Source organism: Orycteropus afer, unplaced genomic scaffold (genome assembly GCF_000298275.1).
Source record: "Orycteropus afer afer isolate SDZICR_OR568_19922 unplaced genomic scaffold, OryAfe1.0 scaffold00136, whole genome shotgun sequence".
In the NCBI taxonomy this organism is placed as follows: Eukaryota; Metazoa; Chordata; class Mammalia; order Tubulidentata; family Orycteropodidae; genus Orycteropus; species Orycteropus afer.
In genome coordinates, this window is record NW_006921723.1 from 5,305,724 (window position 1) to 5,320,069 (window position 14,346).

Below are 14,346 nucleotides of genomic sequence, written 5' to 3' on the forward strand. Positions count from 1 at the left end.
TATGTCTTGGTGATTTTCTTTTGGGGTCTATCCTGTTTGGGGTTTGTTGGACTTCCTGAATGGATATATTCTCATCTTTCATCATATCAGGGAATTTCTCTTCCAACAGTCTTGGACAATTTTCGCAATGGTTTTATTTTTCTCTTCCTCTTGTGGAATTCCTATTTAAAAGAAAAAAAAAAAAAAAACTCACTGCCATCAAGGTGGTTCACATGGTATCCCACATGAATCTTTGGCATTCTTCATTTTGTTTTGATCTTTTTTTCTGATTGATCCTTTTCCAAAGACATATTCAGGTATTTGTCTTCAGTCTCATTAATTCTGCCTTCCATTTATTCGATGCTACTCCTTTGCCCTTTCAATGTGTTACCTATTTCTGAAAATTCAGTATTGATCTTCTGGATTTCTATCTGTAGATTTGTATCATTTCTCATTTTTCATTTATTTTTGTCATTTTGTTCTTATATTTTCTTCTGAAATTGTTCTAGGGTTTTGTCTGTGTTTTCCTTAAATTTCTCAGTATTTTCCTTAATCTGTCTCTCAATCCGTTGAAGGTACCTAAATATAATTATTTTGAATTCCTTATCAGGGAGTTCCAATGCTGCTTCTTCCTCAAGGATGTTTTCTGGGTGTATATCCTGGTCCCTTATTTCTACTGCTTTATTTTGCTTCTTTGTGTGTACTGTGATGGTCTTTTGTCTCCGAGACATTGTACTTTGTTGTATTTATATTTAATTGGTGATTGTATGTTGAAGTGATTTGCCCAAGATTTCCTTTTTTTTTTTTTTTTGTATGTATCTGAGTAAGCAGGGTACTGTGCTCCTCTATTTGCTAGTTGGCAGTGCTTGTGCACTCACCACCTGTCTCCCAGTGGGTGTGATAGAGAATGAGAGTGGCTGCACAGGTCTCTGTTTACTGTTTGTGAAGAGCAGTTAAGGGTGAGTCAGGCTCTTACTGGTGATTGTGTATCATTGCCAATTGGTGCAGAAGGAAGTGGTGGTTCTCACTAAGTGGAGCTGCAGGAGGTATGGGTGTTGTTGCCTCATAGGGGCACAGTTGCTATCTCCCACTCAGACAAAAACAACAATCAAAAAACCATCAAAAAAGTAAAATCAAGAAGACAAATATTTGTTGTTGTTGTTGTTGTTGTTATTTGCCGTCGAGTCAACCCCGACTCATAGAGACCCCTCCTTGGGTTTCCGAGGCAGTATCACTACGGAAGTAGGATTGCCCAACCTTCCTTCCGAGGAGTGGCTGGTGGGTTTGAACTGCCAGCCTTCTGGTTAGCAGTCAAGTGCCTTAGCCACTATGCTACCAGAGCTCCCAAGACAAATATATATATATAATGTGTAAACACAGGAAGAGTCACCAGAAAGAGTAAAAGGAAAGAAAAAAAGAAGAGTAAAGGCAGTAAGCGAGATAAAATATTTAAAGAAATACTATTAAAAATGAAAAGAAATATGAATAGAAAAGGGGGGAAAACAGCAATATCTTGGGTGGGGGGAATAAGAGAAAAGAGGTAGAGTAGAACAATAATGAAGGAAAAAATGGGAAAGGTGCAAAAAGAAGAACAAGGAATAGGGAGAACCACAAGAAAGAAAAAGAAGGGAACCAGGAAAGGGAAGAGAGGAAAAGCTGAAAACTAGAACCTGAGAAGGGGGGAAGAATAATAATGAAAAGAGCGGAAAAGAAAAAAAATAATACTAATATTTTTAAAACAGACAAAAACAAACAAACTAAAAAAAAAAGAAAAAAAAATCTTGGCAGAGTGGGACAGGGCAATCAGGCTTTGTCAGAGCACACAGACTTGGATGGAATTCCTGCTGGCCCAGCAGGTGGGTGGGAGTGAGGGATGGCCATGCATCCATTCACTAAGAGGGTGTGGGGCTTTAGAGTAATGGGAATATTGCACCTTTCCAGTCATTCGTGTCCAGAATGTCCTTGAGGTCCAGCAAGTAGAGCCTGTTCATAGGTCCCTGGAATCTGAGAGAATGCTATCACTTTAAATATTCAAAATGGTCAAAACTGCTTGTAAACATTCAAAATGGCTGTGCCTTCCAGACAACCAAAAGTCCACAGCTCACCTATCTCCCTCTTCACTGCTTCCTCTTTTATTCACTGGCCAGTCCTCCACGCAGCCCCTGGCTAGCAGGGCTGATTTTTAGGTTAATTCTTAGGTCCTAACACCGCTTGGCAATATCTAAGCTGTCTGTGCTATCAGGATTGCTAACAGGCTGCAGCTCCGTATGTCTCCTTTTTCAGTGTTTTCTTGCAACTTTTTATACTAGTTGGAGTTTAGTCCACTTCTGTATCTTTCCTTTCAAAGCTCAGGGCTCCAGGACTACCTTCTGTATCTGTTAATTGGTCCCTCTTTTCTTTGTTGAAGTGTCTGTGTAGTTTGTCTGCCTATTCTCCTATCTTACCAGAAAACACCTCCCTCCCCACCCCTCCAGGCTATAATCTTTACAGAAGCAAGTCTCCAGGTCTGGATGAGTTCAAACCACCAGTCTTTGGGTTAGCAGCCAAGCACTTAACCGTTTATGCTACCAGAGCTCCTTCTAGGTAGATTAGGGTCATAGATGTGCTTGGCTTCTGGTTCTCCCCAGTGCAGACTTTTATTCTAGAATTTTTACTGAGACCCTTCTATGCACTGTTCAGAGCCTGTGGGTGCCTGGGACTTTGGAGTTGTAAGGGAGGGAGCAGGCCAGCCTAGCTATTTGGGGCTGAATCCTTCTCATGGTCTGGGGGAGCCATGTGACCATGGATCCTTGGAGGGGCATGAGTGGGGACACTGTTAGAAGCATTGAGATTGGGAGCCAGTGAAAGCTGAAGTTACCCCAACTTGACCTGGGTTGGCATGGGTTGATGTGCCTTGGAGATGAGAGGCGAAACTCTTTCCCTAGATGCGCAGGTTTGGAGGTGGAGGGAGTTAGTGGCCATGATGAACTTGAGAGGAACTTCTGACATCCTTGGAGATATCTCAGGGTCACCAGAGGAAAAAAGATCAAAGTAGGGATTGTAGGGGTTCATTTGACTCTGAGATTATGTGATTAGAAGGTCTGAGGGTACAATCAAGGGCTGGAGTCTTTTAGGGGATAGATAGAGGCAGCAGCTGCAGATACTTTTACAAGAAATGGGGTTGGTAGCCTGGGTTTCCTTCCCAAAGGGAGTGTGTGAACAGCTGTGCAGCTGCTGAAGGAGTAGCTGATGATCTGGGGAGGGGGCTGCTGGGGAGAAGCTGATGGTCTCAGGAGGGGGCTGCTGATGGTCTCAGGAAGGGGTTCCTCCTTGACTAGACCATGCCAATCAGCCCAGTTTTGTGCTTTGCAGGTGTTAGTACTCTCCTAAGCAGTCTGAGAATTGCACAGACAAATCCCCAGAAGTAAGTCACCTGTGTGGGGCCTCCCAACCAAGGCATGTAGGGAGGCCAGTGGAGGGCACATCAACACAGAGTTGGATGGTGAGGTGAGAGGTTCCCACGCTGCTTCCGAGGACAAAAGTTATGGCTGGAAGGCTTTGAAGTTTGGATGAAGGAAGTTCTGCTGTTATCCATCTGGGCTTGGGAAGTGGATGCACTAGAGTGTGAGTCATGCCATGTACCCTTTTGTGCCCTGTGGCCATGGTTTTAGGGTGGAGTCAGAGGTGTGGTTGTTTTCTGGGCACAGTTGGGCGTCTCAGGTGCAGCGTCATGGGAGTAGACAGTCAGGCTCAATCACAGTGGTGTGTGGCTGGACAAATGCTGTGGATAAAGTGTGTCTAGAGAGCTCAGGGCATGTCAAGGGATGTAGAAAGGACACTCTACATTTAGGCTGGAGGAAGGGAGCATGAGGGTGGGAGGGGGTGGAAAAAAGGGAGGGTCAGTGCATCAGATGTGGTAACGTGGCCAAAATGTGCTTCTACAAAGACTGGAGGTGTGGTCGTGTGGCCCGCTGCTTGAATTGAGGATTCGGATATGATTGGGAGTGGTGATGGAGATGTGGTGGGGGACAGGATGGAGCCCAAATCATTGACATTGGGTTACAGGAAGGCAGTTGTCCAGGCTGGTGTCAGGGACTCCCAAAAGGCTAAGATTTTTACTAGAACCACTCACCTGGACTGCAGGTCCTGAGGAATTAGGAAAGATAACAGCTTTCACTAGAGCTGAGGGCTTGCTCTAGGGGAGGGGAGGTGAAGGGCCAATTGCTAAGGATGACCAGCCTTGACTCCCACACATCACAGAGGCAAAAGGCCTGGCTGACCTCAGGGTGACCCCTCTGTGCCTCAGTTTCTTCATCTCTGTTGTGAGGACTAGCTGAGTTAATTTCTATAATGAGCTTAAAGCAGTTGCTGAGGGTCCCTGAGCAGAGGGTTGCTGGTTCCAATGGGCCTCCTGGTGACGGTGAGTGAGGCCTCTGCCCTGGGCTTCTGCTTCTGTACTGGGGCCCAGCGGGCTGGCTGCCATCTCGGTTGTCCTGAGTCCATAATCTTGTGGATAGACTTCTTGATAAGCATTGGTGGGATGGAGGTCTGATAACCTTGATTGGGAAAGCCATCTGTGCTAACAGTAAGCAGAACTTGTATTTCTAGAGTTTGGGGTGACTGGGAATCCCTGTGCCATCCCCAGCATATTAGTTTCCTGGAACTGCCAGAGCAAAGGACCATACCCTGCTGGGTTATGAGCATAGAAATTTATTGTCTCATAGTTCTGGAGGCTAGGAGTCTGAGACCAGGGTGTCAGCCTTGTCAATTCCTTCTGAGACTCAAAGACAATCTCCTGGTGGCTCCAGTTTTCTGGCTTGTAGATGCATCTTAAGGCACTATGCCACCAGAGCCCCTAAGATGCATCTTCACAGGGTGTCCTTCCTCTGTCTCTGTGTCTTTCCTCTTTTATAAGGACACTACTCAGTTAGAATTGGGATCCATCCTACTCCAATATGACCTCATGTTAACTGATAACATCTATAGAGACCCTATTTCCAAACAGGCCACATTCACAGGTCCTGGGATCAGGACTTCAGCTCTCTTAGGGGACACATTTCAGTCCATAACACCCAGCTATCAAGGTTCAATATCCCATATTTGATGAAAAGCTATAAGGCTGCATACTGTGACTCTGGGTTTTCAAAAACATGCCTGATATTATGTGGTAGTCATGTGGAGGGTGTGTGAACCATCCTTCCTGAGTTTTTTTAAAAAAAGATTAAATTCCTTAACCCTTTCTCCCAGTTTTCATCTCCTCTTGCTCCTTGAAGTCCTCATTCCCATGGATGATGTCTCATGTCACTGTTTGTGGTAGTGAGGTTTGTGAGTGTGGCGGGGGGGTTATCAGGTTCCTTTAAATTCATAGCACAGATGATCTTGAACACAGCCTGGCACTTCTTTCAGGCCAGAACTTGAATCCTTGAATCTGGTGCCCAGGCAGACACTGCTGCCCCGCTTTCTACTGTGGGGTGGGGGGTGGGGTGAGTGGCTGGCTCTCTGGCCCAAGGGTTTCCCCTTTGGGACTCTAACCTCGAATTTTCTGTGTGATTTACACATGTTAATACAGTGAATGGAGAGATTTCTTCTGTGTACAAGGGAATTCATGATGGTAGTTTAAAACTTTGGTCAGTGGTTTTATTTTGTATGTGTGTTCTATAATAAGTTCTTTGGGAAAAAGATTCCATTTTATTTGTTTAATCAATTAAAAAATGACCACTCGCTGTTGAGTTGTCTTTGACCAATGGTGACCCCATGTGCGTCAAAATAGAACTGTGCTTCAGAGAGTTTGCCATGGCTGATATTTTTGGAAGTGGATTGATTGCCAGGCCTTTCTTCCAAGGCATGTCGGTGGACTTGAACCTCCAGCCATTTGGTTGGCAGCTGAGCTAGTTTACCACCCAGAAGCTCCATTTAATCAATAACTTGTCAATCCACAACTGGTATCACGCTGAGTTTAGTTCTCCCTGTGGTGAAATGTGCGTGTTCTTTGTGCCTAGGGACATCCTGATCACCAGTCTGGATGCAGCGATCACCTTTGAAGAGCTCTGTGAGGACGTGCGGGAGATGTGCCGCCTACGCCAGGGGCAGCCGCTCACCCTCAAGTGGGTCGACGATGAAGGTAGCCCTGCATGCCCTTTCTCTCTTCTTGTGCCCCACCATTTGTCAGTCTTAGCCAGGCCAGCTCTCTGTGCACAGTGTTTGTTAGGCATCTCTGTGGGGATATTGAAAACCAGGGAGTTAAACTTGTGCAGTAGGGACCTTAAGGACTGCAGGAAACGATTTCCTGGAGGGAGATTGGTTGCCAGTGATTAAAAATTGAACCTGACTGTTGGGGTGGGGTTGTGCTGATGGGTGGGGCCGTGCTGACGGACATCCAGTGGGCATGGGGGGGGGGCGCTACCCAACACCCTGGATTTGAGCACTAGGAATAGAGCTACAGAGGTCTCCCCATCCACCTGGGTGGGTCGTTTCCCTCCTTACCTGACCTTCCTTCCTCAAATTATGGCTTTTTCCAGAGAGTGATTGGGAAGGAAGCAGGAGCTCTTCATTTTCTCAGGAAACGTGGGGAGGGAGGGTGAGTGCAGCTAGAGCCCTATGATGTCTCGACCCCTTCTGTCTGTTGCTCCCCCCTTTCTGTCTCTCTTTTCCTGTCTCTCTATGTTTGTTTCTCTTTTTCCGCCTGTCTCTCCCGCCTTCCCTCTCTTTTCCTCAGTCTCCATCTCTCTCCTCTCTCCCCATGGCCTCTTTTGCTCATTCACTAACATACACACACACACACACACTACACACACTCACACTACTGTGGTTGGGAAGGTGGCTGCTGGGCCTGGGAGAAGTGTCTGTGGTGCTGGGTTACTTATTGGGACTGGTTCAGCAAGAGGCTGATGTTCTATGGCTAAAAGGCCCACAGAATACCTTGCTGCTGTCATGGAATTTTTTTTTTCCCCATTAATAATTTTTATTTTTATTGCATGTGCCATGATAATACTTTAGCTATATTGGATTAAGGAAAATATGATAAGGCTAATTTTAGTCGTTCCTTTTTCTTTATTTTTGGATATGGCTACTAAAAGCCAAATTGAAACTCATAGCCGTTGAGTCAGTTCCGATTTGTGGTGATCCCATGTGTGACAGAGCAGAACTGCTCCGTAGAATTTAATTGGCTGTAATCTTTATGGAAGTAGATGGCCAGGCCTTTCTTCCACTATTACATCATTTTAACATGTTTTCACCCACCCCTCTGGCAAGCTGCAGGCACTTGGTTTTAAAAGTAGAGCCTTTCATTTCTTTTCCTTCCAATAGCTATACTGATGTGTATTTTTAATTGAACAAGAACTGGCCTCAACCATCTGAAAAAAGAAAAAAAAAATATTTCCTTTCTTCTTGGATGGAACTCTGCTGTTTCTTTTGGTGACTGTCTGCCCTGGCAGGAGCAGCCATGGGGGTGGGAGGTATTCTGTATTTCACAGTGACATGGAACTGGAGGGCAGGGCGGAAGTGTGACCTGGAAGGGTCATCCTGGGCAGTCAGAGCTCCTGTAACCCTAGAACATGAACTTTACTGATCTGAATGGGATTCCTGAGATGTTGACATTGTGCTGGAGGGGCTGAGAGTCAGGACAGAGCATCTGTGGTCTGTGACTAGGGCTGACAGACAGACACACGCCCTGGGCAGCTGGGTGACAAGGATCCCCTCTCCCACACAGCTACAGCTGGTGGTCGAAGACATGATGGGGCCTCAGTGCTTCCCAGGGAGGATGGATGGACTGGCCTGGTGCCTGCCACATGGTGGCAGGGCGGGTGGGGGTCAGTTATTAGGCACTGCTATCTGCACATGGGGCTGCTTCCTCCAGCTGAGTGTGCACTGCTCTGTAATCTGTAAATACACACAGGTGCACATGTTTATACAAACCGATATAAAGGAGTACCCATCTTTCAACAGTGTTAGGGATCTGAATCCCTCTTCTCTCCTTTCTGTTGTAAGCGGTCAGCCATGACATTGGTTCTAGACACAGCTCCTTCCTGACATGTAAGAGAGGGGAGAAGCCCTTTCCCTTCTGTCTTAAGACTGACTGAAGGAGAATGTTCTAGTATTGTTGGCTGCTTGGGCGAGGCAGGCAGCATTTCTGGGTTCTCCATGCAAGTGTTTCCAGGGTCCTAGGTGGGCTCATCTCCCTCTAGGAGGCTGACTGTCTCTGACAGAAACCTTGGGCTGGGCTGTCAGTTCAACCTAGCATGGTTGAGCTGGCAGCTCTCGGACCTCTCAAGCTCTGGGGGGCTGGCTTGAGTGGGGAAGACTTACCTGCCTGAACTCATGGCAGTCCTTCATGCCAGCCTCAGCTATATCTCCTGCCCTGCCCAGGTGACCCCTGTACCGTGTCCTCCCAGATGGAGCTGGAAGAGGCCTTCCGCCTGTCCTGTCAGCGTAGGGACGAAGGGCTCATCATTCATGGTGAGTGACCCATGGGCGCGGGGGGGGGGGGCGCTATGTCTGCCCCCTGTGGCCTGCAGAGGTGGGGGCTCAGGTGGGCATGGGCAGCTTGGCCAGGGCACATGGGGGCTGGAGGCCACATGGAGGGCCATGGTTTAAAATGTTATGAAGCCTGAGAATTTGGGCATGTTGACTCCAATGCCGTTTGGTTCTGTTTTTTTCTATAACGTTTTATTGACCTAAATAAACATTATTTTTACTGGGAAAGATTCCATAAGATTGGGTGCAGCAGAGGTGGCATCTCATAGGACACAGAAGTGTGCCCTTGACCCAGTTCCCGGCTCTCATCCTCATGGCCATCCTTTCTGGGAGCTGGGACCTGCTGGGGTGGCAGATGCCTGGCCTCGCTCACCCTCTACCTTTTACTGGCTTGCAGCTTACCTGTTCGGCACTGGTGCTGGTGGGTGGAGCTGTTGCCTCACCCCCTGACACACACATTGCTTGGGGACCAATTTGAGTCCTGTCCTGCTTCCCCTTGGGACTTCCTGTAGGCTTACAGCAGCCTCAGTTTTTTAAGCTCCAAGCTGATTACTAAACTGGATGATGGGACAGGTGAGTGCGATCACCCCAGGTGAAATCTTTTGAAGACAGGGTTTTCAAACTGGGTCGCTGACATTTTTGAGGTTCCTTGAGGTATCTTGGGGACTGAGAGAGTGTGATTCTGTTGGTAGTGGCTCTTTGCCAGGACTGGGCACAGAACACCACTCAGAGCAGGCACTAGAGCAAAAACCATCCAATTTCCTGTTGAATCAGTCACTGTCCCTGACACTGGGCCAGTGGTTAAAATATACAGTTTTTGTCACACTTAATAGAAATGAGTTTTTTCCCCCTCATTTTTTAATAGTACTAAATATGGGTGTAACATAGTTTACCATACCAACATTCTTCATGTGTACAGTTCTGTGACATGACATGTTCATATGGATGTAACTTCATTTACCACACCAACACTGTTTATGTGTACAATTCTGTGACGTTTCACATTTATCATGTTTTTCAACCATTGCCATTATCCATTTGCAAATCTCCCATCACCCTTAACTGAAGCTTAGTAGTAACTGGGGTTTTTAACCTAAAGCCAGCCACAGTCTGCTGTGTTACTCGGATGGTGACCACACTGGTTGTGTCTCCACTTTGAAGACTCTGGTGCTGTGGAAATCTACTTTATTTTCCAGCCTAAGAAAAAGTTTGTTGTAGCTACGTTTTAATACTTTTGTAACTTTTCTTTCAGTAATTTTTTTGTGGAAGCTCAGGACAGATTTTACAATATTTAAGTTTGAACTTGGCCTTGAATATAAAGAAATTGAATCTAATGTGCTTTTAAAAATCGCCTTTCCAAAAAACAAAAGAAAAAAAATCATTTTTCAAAGTAGTTGAAAGTCAATTTGGTAACTTTGTTATCTTGAGTCCTCTAGTTGCTTTTTCCACTTGAATTTCCTAGTGTGCTTGGAGTCTTATAAAATGGAATTTGGTGTGCATAGATGTACTTGGGTTTGCATCATGCTGCTTAGCAGGCATCACCCAAGAGCTGGTTCTTCCTGCCAACATCAGGGCTCGGGAGAACATGCTTCTGGTCGACCTTGTGCAGCATGGGCTTATGATGAGAGAGAGATAGGCTCACTGGCCCCCCACATTGGCACTAATTCTCTTCTTTTGTGTGCAGTGTTTCCCAGCATCCCCGAGCAGCCCGGCATGCCCTGCCCTGGAGAAGACAGTGAGTACCATGATGCTTGTCTGTTGTGCTCTGTGGGGTTGAGCTGGTTGTTGCTGGTGTCGAGATGAGATGATGCTTCCTGCAGAATGTGACTTGGGGGCCTGGCCCCTGTGGGAAGTCAGAGCCCACTAGTGGACGTAGCCCTGGGTGGGGTTCCCTGGGCTGGGGCCCTGGTCTTTATCCTGTACATGTATGTTCTGGCTGCTGAGCCCCTGTCATCGGGGTAGGGGACTGGCTTGCTCAGTTGGTGGCAAAATGAAAATCCAGGAAATGACCTGATCCCTCCCTTCCAGGATGGAAGGCCCCCCAGACCCCTCCTGTCCATCTGCCCCAATTTCTGGCTGCCCCCAAATCTGGTCATCTAGTCAGTGACCACAATCCTCTCCTTATCTGTACTAGTGCCCTCGGGGTGGGGTAGGTAGGGGAATAGCCTCTCTTCTGTTTCTCTAGTGGTCCCTGAGTAACAGATGGAGGGAGGTGAGTCCAGCCAGGAGCAGAGGGGTCAGAGGAGCTTTCTGACCTGGCTTCTAACTGCATCCCAGAGGCCTCTGGGCCCCAGACTCTTGGTTGGGGAAGCAGTTGTGCCCCACACCATCCTCTAGAGCAAGTCACTGAGCCTTACATCGACCAACAAGGCGCTGTTCTACCTTGAGTCTTAGTGCCACAGAGCTCCGTCCTGGTGGGTGGGAAATCCTGGGACCATGTGGCCACTTACTTGTTCATACTTGGCTTGTTCCCCCTTCCCAGCAAGAGCTCCCTATCTTGGCTCTGGGGAGGGTTCTTGGTTGACCATCCTGCCTAGACAGACCCGCTGCCCACCTGAAGTGCTATAGCCAGACAGGATTGGGGCATGTTTGAATGGAGCTAGTCTGAGCTGCCCACTGGACACCTGATGAAGATGCTGCATGGGCAGTTGGGTGTAGGTCTTGGATTTGGGGGAGAAGTTCGGGCTGAAGATGCAGCTTTGGAAGCTCTTGGCCAGTGAAGCTGCAGATCCATCCAGATATGTGGGTTTCTGGTTGGGAGCAGGGGCACTGGTATGCCTTCTTAGTGCCAGGGGCCATCTCAGAGGGCTGGTGGGAGCCCCAGTCCTGATAGGGAGATAGATGGCACACAGGATAAACAAAATGTGCACTATCAGTGGTGAGAGATCCAGTATGAGGGAGGGGTGCGGAGGGATAGATTCGGGGGTAGGAAGACATGTTGGGAAGGCAAAGAGGTGGGGATAAGAACTCTCTGGATCAAGCTGACATGTCCAAGCTGCCCCAGACACTTGAGTGTACAGTTGTGCTTCCAGTGGAAGTGGCTTGGAGTGGCAAGGTACAGGGCCAAGGAGAGTGTTTATAAGGTGAGTCCTGCAGGGAGTACCATGGAGAGGCAGGCAAGGACAGGCAGGTGTGGAGCTGGAGGACAGCTGATCCCTGTCCCAGGGAGCTTGCAGGCACCCCCAGGCAGCAGAGAGGAGTTGAGTGGAGGAGGCCTCAGAGTCAGTTGGGTTTCAGAGTCCTCATCTCCCCAGGGCCTGGCTGTGCCAGTGACATTCCCATGTGAGGAGCCACCTGAGTTTGCAGAACAGAGGTAGGGGATATACCTGCTGCTCTGGGACCCACCCTTAAGGTCCCCATGTCGTGGGGAGAGGCGCATGCCCCTAGAAGGTCATTGCTGTGCTCTGACAGCTCTCCTGTCCTTGCGGATACAGAGGAGATAAGAAGGCCTGCCACTAGGTAGGTGTGGCTCCCCTCTACCACACTCTGTGTCCTTGACTTGCTGAAGTCACAGGAGGGACACTTGGGTGGCCCATTGGCTGTAGTGACTTCATGTCTGTGTCTCTTTGTCTTACCTTGAACCTCAAACTGCTCACATCCAGAGATGTTGCTCACCAGCCATGTGACCAGCAGGGCCCAGGGAGCCACGCCCCTTCTGAGCTTCAGTCTTGGCTTTGCCAGATCCAGAGCATGATACTACCTTCCGCTTAGCCAGGCCTGCCTCCATCACTTAGTGCCTCAGTTTGCACCCTCTGTCTGTGAACTCCCTCCTCCTGCCCTATCACTGTGGGGATGGTGACCACACCCACCTATGGCTCAACCGGAGCCAACCACCTGTTTGTTTGGGTCTGCAGAGTATGAATGGGGCATGAGAGGTCACAGGACACCCTATGAGGGGTCTCTGCTAGAAGGTGAGCATGTGGGTGAGGCTGCAATCACCAGGCAGGAATTCAGAGAATGTGTGTCTGTCTCAGGAAGAACTGTCTGCCTGGCAGTGAGCACGTGGATGCTTACCAAGGGTGGCCCTGTGACTCAGTGTTGTGGAGACCATTCCACCAGTGGGTTCCAGGGGGCAGTGGTCTACTAGGGTTGGTGTCACCCAGTGCAGTAACTCATGGTGTCACCCCCCCATGGACCTCCTCCCATACCAAATCATGCAGAATCCTTAGTCATATTTATCAGCAATTTTAATCATAGGTTAATATGTGATAAATATAGTTGTAAATTGCTTACATGTAATATTTTTTAGATGATATGAACACTGACAACAAAACTGGTTTCTACATCCAATCACATTATTAGTTACATTATTAGTAACTGAGCAGAAGCCTTTTTTTCCTTTCCTTTTCCTTTAATTCCTACTTCATTCTCAAAAGTTATTGATATAAGTTCACAGATATTACTTACCACAATATTGTTGCTAAAACACCAGAAAATTTGACATCAGACTGTAAAAATAGCAGCAGCAACAGAAACAGCACATGCTTGTAGTGTGCACAGATGAAACCACATGATTCGAAGCATCATTGCGATTGGGTAATAATGACAGCTCTGCCCAGAGTGCAATAACCAAACCCACTGCTGTCGAGTTGTTTCTGACTCACAGTGACCCCTATTGGGTTTCCAAGGTGGTAAATCTTTACGGAAGTAGATTGCCCAGTTTTGGTTCTGTGGACTGGCTGGTGAGTTTGAACCACCAACCTTCTGGTTAGCAGTCAGATGTCTTAGGCACTGTGCTACCAGAGCACTCCTTCCAGAGTGCAATACCAAAAAAACCAAACTCACTGCTATAGAGTCAGATCTGACTCATAACGACCCCTCCTTGGGTTTCCAAGACAGTCTCACTACAGGTAGATTGCCCAACCTTTCTTCTGAGGAGTGGCTGGTGGATTTGAACTGCCAGCCTTCTGGTTAGCAGTCATATGCCTTAGGGCTATGCCACCAGAGCTCTCAATAGAAGGTTCAAAAGGTATATCAGCATAGCGTTTTAGCCTTGTAGGTATATTGATAAGACTAAGCTGGACTTAAAAAAATACTTTTGTTGTTATAACTAACTATAGGGATATTTTTATAAAAATAATAAGTTTCTGCTGAAACACTACACAAAAAAGTTTATAGACAATCATTTTAGTGTCATTTCCTCTGATAGTGTCACCTGGTACTGTCTGTACTCCAAGCACCCCCATAGTGACACCATTGCTAGGGAGCATGAGAGTGGTTGGCAGGTGTCTCTCTCACTGCTTATGGGTATCCTTGTCATGGACTAACCTGCTAGGCCGGGTGGTGTGCAAGGGTGAGGGATGGTGCATGAGTACACCAGGGCTGCCAGAACAAAGTGCCATATAGTGGGCCACTTAAAATGACAAAAATTTACACCCACTCCTCACTTACAGATGTGTTAGGTTCCAAAGACCAGATCATTATGTAAAAATTGATGTTATGCAAAAATGGAGGATGACCACATCCAGATCACAAAATGGAACATGGCAACCTCATTATATAACACTCAAATTACATCATTACCTAACAGACAAACCACTGGGAATCATGGCCCAGCCGGGTTGACATATAACCTTAATCATCACAGCCAACGTAACTTTTGCCAAGCAGCTTGGCATTAACTGCCAGACATACATTGTTGATGTGCAAAATAGTCAGATAGATTTTTTACTGTTGTCGTAAATACAAAATGCCAGATAATGAGACAGTTGACAAGTGAAGTGAATCTGTATATAATCCACTCAGGACCTAGGGGACTGGAGCCACTCATTGGAGGAGACCTGTATAGATACCACCCACTGAAGATCTCTACAGGTGCCACGTTGAAATTGTGGAATTGTGGTGGTTATGTTTTTGTGTCAACTTGGCTGGGCCTGGTTGAGTGGCTGGGCAGCTGGTGGTAGTTATTCCCCATGA

The 14,346-nt window shown here is 47.3% G+C and overlaps 1 protein-coding gene across 1 annotated transcript in view; it reads left to right on the forward strand.

Annotated features, from left to right (window-relative positions):
* The window catches only part of PRKCZ (protein kinase C zeta), a 187,643-nt gene that overhangs the window by 22,600 nt on the left and 150,697 nt on the right, over positions 1–14,346 (forward strand). The window contains exons 2-4 of the mRNA XM_007945431.2: positions 5,958–6,079; positions 8,323–8,412; positions 10,115–10,165. Coding sequence (XP_007943622.1) covers positions 5,958–6,079; positions 8,323–8,412; positions 10,115–10,165 — 263 coding nt within the window. The remainder of the gene's footprint in view (positions 1–5,957; positions 6,080–8,322; positions 8,413–10,114; positions 10,166–14,346) is intronic.